The sequence below is a fragment of the Aspergillus alliaceus genome (assembly GCF_009176365.1).
Source record: "Aspergillus alliaceus strain CBS 536.65 unplaced genomic scaffold BDW43scaffold_16, whole genome shotgun sequence".
In the NCBI taxonomy this organism is placed as follows: Eukaryota; Fungi; Ascomycota; class Eurotiomycetes; order Eurotiales; family Aspergillaceae; genus Aspergillus; species Aspergillus alliaceus.
In genome coordinates, this window is record NW_022474699.1 from 318,634 (window position 1) to 329,895 (window position 11,262).

Sequence of the window (11,262 nt, forward strand, 5' to 3'; positions counted from 1 at the left end):
TATATGTGCTTTATTGGGCAGTGATCCGTTCTATCATATGTAGCAATCGGCAGATCCTTAATGAGTCATTAGCGGAGCTTGAAATCCCTAGTACGGATACCTATCGCAGTATGTCTTCGACACACTGCAAGAAACCACAAAGCAGTTCCAGGCTTGATTGTGGAAATGTGTGACGAGATGGCAAGTGACGATGATCAATTTTTAATGACAAGGGCGAGTCTGTGGACATAACTCGCTGGAATTTTCGAGATGCGCAGACTCCATATCTCCAGGAAGGCCAAGCTCTAGCCAGGTGTATGATCCTGTTGCGTGGCTACTTTTCGAGATAGGCTGTCGATTCTATGCGGAGGCCTCAGCGCTCTGCGAGCAATGCAGCAGCACAGACGAAATCTTCTTCATGTCTTCGATTGCGACATGCTATCACACATGTCCGACAGATGGATATGTCTGAGGCATGGAATTCCGATGAGTTGAAAACTGCTCTTGACGACGCTAAAGCTGATACTGTTTGCGTTACGGAGTGCGAAAACTGTAAACGGATACTATGTCTCGATAAAGGGGACGTGAGAAGTACCAAAGTTGTCCTTGAGACTCGTATAACGGAGCTAGAGGGAGATATTGAGGAAGTGAAGAGTACCGAAGCTAGTCTCAAAGCTCGCGTTGCTAAGTTAGAAACGGAAATCGAACACCTGCGTGCTGAACGACGGCGCTTGCAGGAGGACTTGCTTATCACGATAATGAAGAGGAAGGATAATCATATACAGGTGTGATTCTCTGTCAACCTTACGGTAGTTCCATTTAGGCCGAGTGAGGTCTCCTGAGCTGACAGCTGGAGATATTCGGATGACTTTTTAACTCGGGAACATGCGCGAATGGCATGTGGTTTAAGAAGTCATCTTCGTGCGAACACGCCAAAGCTATACTGGAAGCAAATGAGCTTCCTTAGGACTTTTAAGATAAGTAGTATGGTGTGCCGAGAAGGGTAGTTGCCGCGGAACAACCCTCGTTCGGTCTGCCGTTACTCTCCATGAGCACAAAATGACCCAGCACATTTGTCCCCTGTGCCGATTCTTACCACGCCTTGACTTACAATTTTAGGGCTGGAATACCTGCAACCGTGGTTTCGGCCACCAAAGCGACTTCCTGGAGGCCATTCATCACCCGGTAAACACTGCCGCTCTAGTGGTTATTCTAAAACCCCAACAAAGAAGCGTCATGAGGCGGCAGGACGTGAAGCAGCCCACCCTTTCGGGACAACCGAACGGGGAACTGGACCTGTACCTCTACCAGTGTTAGTTCGCTTGGGTCGGCATTACCTTGGACGCCACTCTCTCATTAATACAGTTTCCGTTTCTATAATTAGTCGAACCGACTCGACTGCCAGCGGATTAACGACCAAGACCTTAGTTTATCTAGTCCCAGAAGTCCTCAAGACTCTACCGATGGCCGCTTACTATGTCGGTTTGGACGAGGAAAGCCAGGGTGTCGAAGCTGCATGGCAGAATTATATCAGATTCAAATACGGTCATGACCGAGTTTACTGAGCGGTTTCCAATCCAGGAAGGCCATTTTTATCAGGACATTGGAAGCTCTAGCGACGGTAAATTAGACGATAGTTACAAGACTATATGTTCTATACGTTCTAGAAAGGGTCACATTGAGAAATGGCTAGCAGCCCTTGATGGCTCAGCGCAAAGACCATGTACAATAATCGCTCTCTAATTTGTTAGTTCTACATAGTGCGACCCTTCAGTCAACATTTGACAGACATGGCCTTGTTGATTGGGCCTAAACCCGTCATCTCAACGTGATGACAAACCTATAATATAGCTTAATCCATGGCGAGCTCTCTACTCGGATACCCGGTATAATGTCGAGTTGTCCATCTTCAACAACATTCCCTTCGGTAGTTACAGACAGACAAGGAGAAACAACCATCAATAAAAGACTATACCAGTCGAATATATAGGACTATTTTACGTACTATATAATATGAGAAAATATACAGCGAACGCTATATCCTAGAACCCGGAGGACCCCTACCATGCCCTTGATCCCAGGTAATACTAATATCCACCGTCTTCGCAATCCCACTTGTAGGACTCTCCAGCCCATCCAAGCCCTCATTAGCGTTAGCAGAAGCCCTAGTATTTCCCAGCTCAATCTCCTCGCCTCGTGTAACAAAGAAATTCTGCGTACTCCCCGAAGCCGCGTGATTTCCCTGCACGCGATCCGTCATGCGCCCGTGGCTAGTCGTTCTCTTCCTGTATGACGAGGTAATTGGGAAAATGCTAGACTTGTCACTCGCGAAGAACTGGCGCGCGGACGAAACGACCAGTGAACGCAGGCAAGGAATTGATGCAGTAATAATGACAAGGTAGCTTTCGATCATGGACCAGCAGGTGAGATTTATTGCGTTGGCTGTGGTGCTCCACTCTAGAATCGCTTTGAGGTATACAGCTTTCAGTATGGCGCCGATTGCTGCGCTGTGTAGGGGATATCTTCGTTAGTGCGGTATCAATTTGAAAATATACAAAGCGAGGTACTCACACGAGGCCTAAGCTTGTCAGTGCCATGAGACTAAACTTGATTATGGGCCGCAATTTAAGATCCCAGAAGATAAAGCTCGGAAGTATCGCGAGTAGCAAATCGGCTGAAGTGTTGCAGGCTATAGTCGATTCATTTGAGTTAGCAGAGGATAAGAACTGCCTGAGCTTGACTGACGTACCACAGATGAAATAGCCATAACGAAGCTGAATATAATCTTCCATGCAGTTCGTCGCATATTCGGGGTCCCATACCCCGCGTATATCGCGGCATTGAGCCAAGATGAGGATAACCATAACAGAATTCGCGACGATCTGCAGCGCTAGCAACGCCCATAAGCTGTTCCTGAAGAGTTTCCTTGTCGAGAGGATTGGCAACAGATAGAGGATAAAGGCTACTCGGCCAAGACACGTGCCAACGACGCCGCAAACTTCCATTAACGTGTAGAACTTGAGGGCATTGACATCATCGGACTCGGGCAGACCAGCGCCAAAACCGTAGTCGAGGACTGCAATTGTGAAGAATATAGATGCGGCGAGTGCGAAGACCTGTCATATACATATCGTCGGTTAAAGACAGTTCAGACTTGCAACACTGCTCTGTGGTTTTCCAGAGGTGACTAAACCCCTGTCCCGATAATTGGTGTAAACTCACCAGAGCTGTAAACATTACTAGGTCGTCTGGGCCGAAATGGTGAAGCCTCCCTTTCGCGAAAACCCGGAGTCCCATTATCACAATCGCTATCGCTCCAAGGGCCCATGTGCCCTCCAAGACTGACTTCCGATCACCAGTGAGAGCGACCATATTGCTGGAGTGATGTGGCGGCTGGCCGTCACATTCTCCCAGGACTGATGCACTTAGATGAGCGTGGAATTGGAGTAGTAGTCGCTGGCCGCGAAGGGAAAACGAACTTATCCAAAAAGCAAGTCCCAGGTCGCAAGCTGTAGAAAATTCTAAGTTTTTATGCTGTGCTCCAAGTATCAACCGCGCCCCTATACTCCATAACAGAGACACCGGTTGGCCCGTCTCTGACAGTCTAGCACGCACTTCATCTTTATTCTGTGGTTCACGAATAGAACCTCAGCTCGAGGCGGAGCATATTAGTACTTCCCTACTTCGGACCCGCTTTCCATCTAATGATTGAGACTCTTAGAGCACTGTTGGTGTTCCAAGGAGCCATTTAGCGTCTCGGCGGTCTGTTCAAGAAGCGTTTATGCGAATTTAGAATATTACAGTGGTTCTACCCGAGATGTTGGTGTGTGCTTCGTTCCTAGAAAATGCCGAGTACACTGGGATATCTTAATTAACCTGCTAGTTCCTCCATCAGTCTCTCTAGAAGCCCGTCTGTAACATATAAATCCAACAATCCTTCCACTCTCATTGGTTGACTTTCTTAGCTTATTCCTTCCTCTCAAAACACGAGGGAGACAGACAATCCCATTTGTTTGAAATTCAAAATTCCATAGCGGTAACTTCCACGAGACAAAATCTAGACTTTTTGTGGCATCGTATAAGGATTAATAATCCCGTAGTGCCTCGTATTATGCCGTTTCGAATTTTTCTAGTTCAAACCTTATTTTATATCTATATCTTTATTTATCTATACCGTCTTGCGGTTCAAACATCACCTTGAACGATAACTGGAAATGCTCGATGGCTCAGAGCCATGATCAGGTAAAGCAATTGCCCTCTAATCCATTACGGCTACATACTCAAGGCTAGCTAGGTGAGCCCTATACCTAGCCCAAATAGACTCAAAGCACCATGGATCTATCACCCAACGGCCCAGACCTCATGCGACACTAAATTAGATGTCTATAGCAACGTACAGTGAGATATACACTTGGATGGCCAGGAGCTATCGATGGTAACGATGAGAGAAAAAGGAATCAGGTAGAATTCAAATACAATAGAGTCACCACCAGAGTCACCCTTGCTCTCGAGAATAAATCGGCATCTCGAAACAAAAACTGACAACTTGTGGATATTTATTTTTCTGACCTCAAAGCCCTGTCTTACGTATACTAGAAGCTGCACTACACCGAATACAGGTTAATGGTGTAGATAGCAGGAAACTTACGATGTGTACTAAAGTGTTCAGATAGCCAACTAACCTGTTAGTTACGCGAATTCAGAATATGTCCTTCGCCTTGAGGAATACTCCATCAGGACTTCTAACAAGATCGGTTGATGAATAGGGCAAAGGACAATAGGGTCCGTGCTAACCTAAGAAGGCGGTGAGAAAAGCTAGCAAGTGGACCGGGAAAGCTTTTCTCCAACGCCGACAAGTTTTCGCTTGCGTCCCTCAACAGATCGAGGCTTCAGTTTTACATCAACATCTCTCTTCTTTCCCCTCCGTCCTGCCATGGCAAGCACACTCCCAGCTCTGGCCATTCCAGGCCAACGTCTGGGCCCAGTGACCTCCTACTCCGCCGGCCCAGGCACCCACGTACAGCAATACAATGTCTACGCCTCCATCGCCGGCCCAGTCGTCGTCGATCCGGCGCAACCAGGTTCGAACGGCAAGGCCACTCTAAGCGTCTCTCGTTCCCCCAGGGCCCCTGGAACAGGCAATGCCGCGAAGCCCGTAACCACGCCCGTCGGTGCCAAGCCCTCAGCAACTTCCACATCTACCCCCAAACCCAAACCGAAATACAACACACTCCCCGCAGTTGACTCGGTGGTGCTGGCGCGCGTGACACGGGTCCAGAAACGCCAGGCTACGGTCTCCATTCTCGTTGTCCTGGATGAATCAGCCAACACACAGGGCGTCAATCCATCGCAGACGACGTCAGATAACGACAATATCGAGGCGATTCTCTCCTCCGCCGCCAATCCAGAGAACCACAGCAGTTCCGATGAACTGCGGTTCCAGGCTTTGATCCGGAAGGAGGATGTGCGTGCTGTTGAGAAGGACCGCGTCGTTATGGACGAGATGTTCCGCGTTGGTGATATTGTCCGTGGCACGATCATTTCTCTCGGTGACCAGAGCTTCTACTATTTGACGACTGCGCGCAATGATCTGGGTGTCGTCATGGCTCGTAGCGAGGCGGGTAATATGATGTTCCCGGTTAGCTGGAAGGAGATGCGAGATTCTGTCTCCGGCCAAACGGAGTTGCGGAAGGTGGCGAGACCTTTTTGATGGGCTGAATTCTTGTTCGAGGGTTGTCGGTTTGTGGACTGATGGTTTTTGCCCCTACTTTTTACAATCATAAGACTGAGAAAGGCTCTTATGCGATGCCTTGTTTCTTGGTACTTCTGGGACGAACTCGCGTGCTGGCGCGGACGGCTGGAGAGATCCGTTGGTCCCTTGTTCCAGAAGGAATTCACGGCGTCCGGCTCGGAGCCGTTTTGTTTTGGACAGACGCTATGCGACTGGAGTTGAGAAGCTCTAGGTCCTTCGCGGGGAGAAGATGCCCCCTTGCATACTACAGCTGTACATATCGGAAGTCCTGGTGCGCCAGTGCTTCATGCGCTTCACATCTAATGATGTGTGATGAGTTACGAACAAGCTAATTTAAGAGAATACAATCACTCTTCCAAAAGTTCTAGACAGTTTTCACGGACTTACCCGAACACACCTCCATAGTATACATGGTTCTGGCTTTCCATGCTGAACTGTGTTTGTCAACGGAGGAAGATTAATGGTATCTCGCGTGGGGAAATACTCATCTTCACGACCCTCTTTCTGACCTCTCCATATCTATATTCCATAGATTTGAACTGTCATGTTTGAGGGTATAATATCTTCAAGAACATGTAGCAGCTTCAGAGCATATACAATAATGCAACGTGGTGTAATCTTCCCAATGACTTTTTTTTTCCTTCTGTACAGTATGTACAACATGTAGAAACCAAGTGCAACATCCAATTGCTTTCTCTACCCTCTCGTACCGTATCTCCATTCAAAAATAAGAAATGAAACTCCTTTTACTTTTTCAGCGTCTTCTGCTTCTCCGCATCGATCAACTTCCTTCCCTGAACAACCAGCCCCTTCCGGCTTCTCACAGCATCCATATACCGCTTCGCCACGTTCTCCTTATCTGCTAACTCACCCAGATCCTCGAGTTCTTCCTCTGTCGCTGGAACCCAGAACGGATCTTCGTTGAGGGCCTCGAACCCCGCGAAGATGAGCTGTGGTTGCGCTGCGCCAGAGGTACGTTTGCGGATTTCGTCAGCAAATCCAAAAGATTCCGCGGCAGGGAGCAGGGCGACAATAGTGAAGAAGGGCGTGCCCTCCTTCATTGTTTCGGAAAGAATACGGCCGCGGCGTCGGGTAATTACACCGTAGACACGGCCGAGGACTTCCGCTATTTTGGGTCAGTATGTGTTGTATGATGGAGATGGCATAGGGTTATTCTAGGGGGAGCGTACTGGAAGCTTGGATTTCACAACTGTACATCGCAAGCATGATCCGAGGACTCCAGTCCAGGAATCCCTGAGAGATGCTCTCACGAACCAGTCTGATTGCCTCGCCTGTCAACCGACCAAGGTCAAGTTCCTCTTCGCTGGCATTCACAGACAATTCTTCCAAGAATACGGCCGTTCCTTGCATTGGTTCTTGACAGAGTGGGCCTTGGCCAGTTGCCAATTGGAAGGCGTGGGTGATCTTGTCGCAGAAGTCGCGCACTATCAGGGCTTCTCTGCTGCTGTTTTCTACACTGACAGTGGGTTGTTGCTTGGGATCTTCCAGCAAGCTGCTTCTTATTAGTACAAGATATGTAGGACCATTGCAGGGGTTCATTTTATTCAGCTTACAATTTCTCACAGGTATTGACTGCTGTCGCATCGACCAGGATGTTCGGTCCTACTCGTCTTGGGCCGAAGGCGGTAATTCTATCCACGACGCCCTTCCACAGTTCTTTGTCATCTTTCACTACTTCATCGAATATCTTGTTCAATTCCTGCCTGAAGTCTTTGAGGGTAAGTATACTTCCTTCTCTGGCTTCATCCGTTGCATCGCCGGTCTCCACCTGCTGGTTGTTATCCGTTGTTCCGTTAGCTACCTTGTCTTCTGCTGCTGTTCGTCGCTGAGACTGTAAGCGTTTGATAGTTCCAACTTGTTTAGTAAAGAAGTCAGTCACGGCTTCAGGTAAGGGTACAACTCGTAATTGGATAGTCAACTGCTTTGATCCTGATATTGCTAGCACGCCTCCCCGTCCGAGGTCCGGGTTCTTGGGAGCGGCCATTTCGTGTGCACTGACGATAGTTTCGCGGTATGGTACGATTGTCTGGCCAGTCTGTATCTCACATCTGGCAAAACGTTCGCGAAGGTCCTTCAAGCAACGCTCAAGGTGCAATTCACCTGCTGTTAGGATGACATGTTCACCATTAGGAAGTACATCGTACTGTGCACAAGGGTCACTTTGTTCGAGGAGCCGCAAACCAGTGACCATTTTACCCAGGTCTGCAGGGTTTACTGGCTCCAGGGCTACTCGCACGATCGGTGGTGTATGCAGTGAAACTCCGGCCAAGTTAATGCTGCCCTCGAGCTGTGAGCAGAGAGTACCAGTCTTCAATACATGGCCCGCAAGACCTCCAATACCAAAGACGACACCCGCTGGAACAGATCTGAGAGGCTCAAGACTCCGTCCCATAAGCAAATACAGGTCTGTAACGGTAACCTTCTGTGGTACAGGGCTAGCGAGAGGATTTTCCGGGGAGAATTTCGGTGCAAGAACGTAGACAGAATCGCCCACTGAAAGAGTTCCCGAATAAAGTCGCGCAAAACCAATGAGGTGTTCTGGATCTTCTTTCTCTTCCTGCTCGCCCGATTGATCGTTGCCATCCAAAGTGACATTTTCAAAGGCAGATGTGATCCTCGAGTAGTCGTCTTGCTGCTCGCCGTTGGCCTCTGCTTGCATTTTTGCGATCTCTTCTCTCTTCTTTCGAGCAATCTCTCGGGCCTCGTCCGCCGACATGGTCGCGCCAGATCTTTTTTTGCTTGAGAGCAGCTCACTCTCTGGGATGGCAACCATCTTGCTGACATATGCCACTACAGGCTCATCTGGTCCTGTCTTGAAGTTGATCATCGCCTCTTTCACCTTCGTATCAACAAAGCCAGCGCCGGGCGACTCCTCGATCAAAGCCGGTAGCCGGGCAGCTTGTGCAGCCGGAGGACTAGGAAGGTATTCCATGACAGAAACAAGAACCGCAGTAGATAGCGGTAGCCACATAGAGAACAGGGTGGTCATTATATTTTTCGGATCCCGTGATCGTAGAACATAGGGCGGGATCGTGATGTTCAGAGACTTCATAATTTTCTCCAATAAAGCAGGGTCACTATCAAATGTCAGTAAAAGATATATAGTGTAGTAAATGGTTTACTGTACCCCTTTCCCTTTCCACCGCCTGTAGTGGCCTCATAGGCAGCCCAGATGCTATCCAATACCAATTGAACAAACATTGGCTTCAAAGCTCGTCCCTTCAGATGCTTCTGACCCAAGACACGTTTCGTCTTAGGGTCAAGGTAGTAGTCTCCCCAAAGCACCTTCTCGAGGATTGAACGTTTGATCCCAAGCTTCTTTTCATATATAGCTGCGAACTGTCTGACAGTGAACGCCCATCCGTCGATGGCGCTGCAAAAGATGACGTTGTTCTTCTCAGGCGCGAAGTAGAGGTCCTCATCATCTCGTTCCACATATTCTGCGGTATCTATGCTGCCTTGGGTAGACTCATCATCCTGTGTTTGTTTCTTCGTGCGGTCTTTTTCAGCAGCTGCATTGGCGCGCTCCTCCATCCGCTCTCGCCACTGGAGGTCTTCCTCCATTCGCTCACCCTGATAAAAGCTACCGATGACAGCATTGACCTGCTCCAACAGCTTGCTCATGTGCAAGTAAGCCTCGCTGGGGCTCATCTTCAACTCAGTGACCAGCCTGTCGATCTTATTAATGACCAGAATCGGCTTCAGCTGCTCGACCCAGGTTTGGCGCAGCACAGTGACTGTCTGACTGCAAACACCCTCTACAGCATCCACTAAAACAATAGCTCCATCGCACAGACGTGAAGCTGTAGAGACCTCACTACTGAAATCGATGTGCCCGGGGGAGTCGATAAGATTGATCAAGTACTCTTTCGCTACCGGAGCAGCGTCGGGGGCAGGACGACGCATCATCGAGAAGAAAAGGGAGATCGCAGAGGACTCCATAGTAATGCCTCGAAGCTGTTCATCTGGACGCGAATCCAGATAGCGGATCTTGCCCGCCAGCTTTGGTGAAATGATGCCATTAGTGGCGATAAGACTATCAGTCAAAGAAGTTTTTCCATGATCCTAAGACACGGTAATTTCGAGAATTAATAAGAAGTGGCATTTCATTTGGTTAAAACCTGATCGTTACTTACAACGTGAGCTAAAATACATATCTGTGAGGGCGGTTAGCAATGGCGATCTTGATGCGGGCGAGCCGGTGACATCAAAGAAGTGGGATGGAGGGGCAGCTTACATTCCGTATGTCATCTGGTTTCCGTTGCAGACGGACCAGATCCTCAACATTTACGACGGGCATGTTGGGAAACTGCCGGTGTCAGTGACCAGGCTAGATCCAGAAAAGCCAGTTCGAAGATCCTCCAGTGGTTTGATCACGTTTGAGTCGGTTGTCCCGCCTTTTGCGGAAGAATTCAATTTTTCGACAAAAATGGAAAAATATTATTAAATCATCGGAAAATCTCACTCAGTAGATGGCCGCAAAAACAATGCGACTAGTATTATTCCGCGGCTATATCTGAATAGATATATCTCAAGGCGTGCATATACCGAATTTTTCTTTTTATTGATTATTAATTACTTTCAGATTGGTCCGATATATTCTACTGCGGCCTGAACTAAACAACGCGGTTCCGCATGGTATGAGTCAAGCAAGCTATGACTGATAAAGCTGGTAGTCATTGTTCATCATTCTTCGTCAAAAGAGAGCTTGATTTTCTTCTTCTTTTGCCTAGGTTTCCGAGACCCAGTGTCTTTCTGGGGTGTTTCATCTTTCTCTGCTGGTGGCTCCTCTTCGCCGATAATCCTCGCTTGCTTTCGCTTCTTAGGTCCCCCTACTTCTGCCATGTTCTGTTTCGATATAGGTGCTCCGGCCTCAGTACTTGCCTTGCCCTCTTCCTTGTCTTGGGATCCGCTTTGTCCCTGGTCATGGCCTTCTTTCCCAGGGTCCTCATTACTTCCGCGAACTAGAGCTTCATATTCCTCCTTGGATATTACTTCGTTGCTCTCTTCATCGACATAGGTAGGTTCATCATCGTCGTCATGGTTATCTTTTTGCTTTCGAGGGCGAGCAATTGGCCGCTCCAGGCGACCGGATGTGCCTCCGTATTGGTTTTTAAGTCGCTGTAAGAATGCCGGTTCTTTGGCCTCTATTATTGGAGCATCAGCCAAAGCTCGATGTGACGGTAATAAGGACCCAAACATACCGTAAGCGAGGTTCTTTGATTTGAAGGACATGTCTTGGTTGTCCGATAGCAAACTGTTAGTTTAAATCCTGGTAGATAAAAAGCATCAGGGACATATCGCTACCGCGACATATAATCATTCAAGGCGAAGTTGTATAACAATGTTTCAATTCTCCTTGTCTTTCAACCCTCTAAGAGTCAGGGCAATGGAGTTTGAACGCGACTAATGAGAGAATTCTTCAATGACAGAGTATCAAACTAGCCGCGATCTCCCACTCTAAATACAGTGTTTGTAAAGCTATGAAATTTAAGAGGTCTGCTGGAGAG

The 11,262-nt window shown here is 48.2% G+C and overlaps 5 protein-coding genes across 5 annotated transcripts; 2 read left to right on the plus strand and 3 right to left on the minus strand.

Annotated features, from left to right (window-relative positions):
• Positions 1–341: 341 nt before the first annotated feature.
• On the plus strand, positions 342–1,544 carry BDW43DRAFT_310186 (uncharacterized protein; the record flags this gene model as incomplete). Its single annotated transcript, XM_032046869.1, has 3 exons — positions 342–764; positions 1,099–1,291; positions 1,345–1,544. The coding sequence occupies 3 exons, from the start codon at positions 342–344 to the stop codon at positions 1,542–1,544; spliced, it is 816 nt and encodes a 271-aa protein (XP_031901360.1).
• A 1,002-nt stretch (positions 1,545–2,546) lies between these two features.
• Positions 2,547–3,351, minus strand: BDW43DRAFT_299575 (uncharacterized protein; the record flags this gene model as incomplete). The annotated part of the gene is made up of 3 exons (XM_032044747.1): positions 2,547–2,668; positions 2,729–3,095; positions 3,202–3,351. The coding sequence occupies 3 exons, from the start codon at positions 3,349–3,351 to the stop codon at positions 2,547–2,549; spliced, it is 639 nt and encodes a 212-aa protein (XP_031901361.1).
• Positions 3,352–4,758: 1,407 nt separating this feature from the next.
• Positions 4,759–6,270, plus strand: BDW43DRAFT_273372 (exosome non-catalytic core subunit CSL4). The gene has a single exon (XM_032041618.1). The coding sequence runs from the start codon at positions 4,913–4,915 to the stop codon at positions 5,687–5,689; it is 777 nt and encodes a 258-aa protein (XP_031901362.1). The 5' UTR covers positions 4,759–4,912; the 3' UTR covers positions 5,690–6,270.
• Positions 6,271–6,345: 75 nt separating this feature from the next.
• BDW43DRAFT_273374 (GTPase RIA1) lies at positions 6,346–10,252 on the minus strand. The gene is made up of 6 exons (XM_032041619.1): positions 9,990–10,252; positions 9,889–9,909; positions 8,880–9,817; positions 7,306–8,829; positions 6,922–7,244; positions 6,346–6,857 (listed from the first exon to the last, which is right to left on the minus strand). The coding sequence occupies exons 1-6, from the start codon at positions 10,050–10,052 to the stop codon at positions 6,478–6,480; spliced, it is 3,249 nt and encodes a 1,082-aa protein (XP_031901363.1). The 5' UTR covers positions 10,053–10,252; the 3' UTR covers positions 6,346–6,477.
• A 74-nt stretch (positions 10,253–10,326) lies between these two features.
• Positions 10,327–11,221, minus strand: BDW43DRAFT_273376 (DUF4604 domain-containing protein). Its single transcript, XM_032041620.1, has 2 exons — positions 10,957–11,221; positions 10,327–10,899 (listed from the first exon to the last, which is right to left on the minus strand). The coding sequence occupies exons 1-2, from the start codon at positions 10,985–10,987 to the stop codon at positions 10,439–10,441; spliced, it is 492 nt and encodes a 163-aa protein (XP_031901364.1). The 5' UTR covers positions 10,988–11,221; the 3' UTR covers positions 10,327–10,438.
• Between the last annotated feature and the right edge of the window lie 41 nt (positions 11,222–11,262).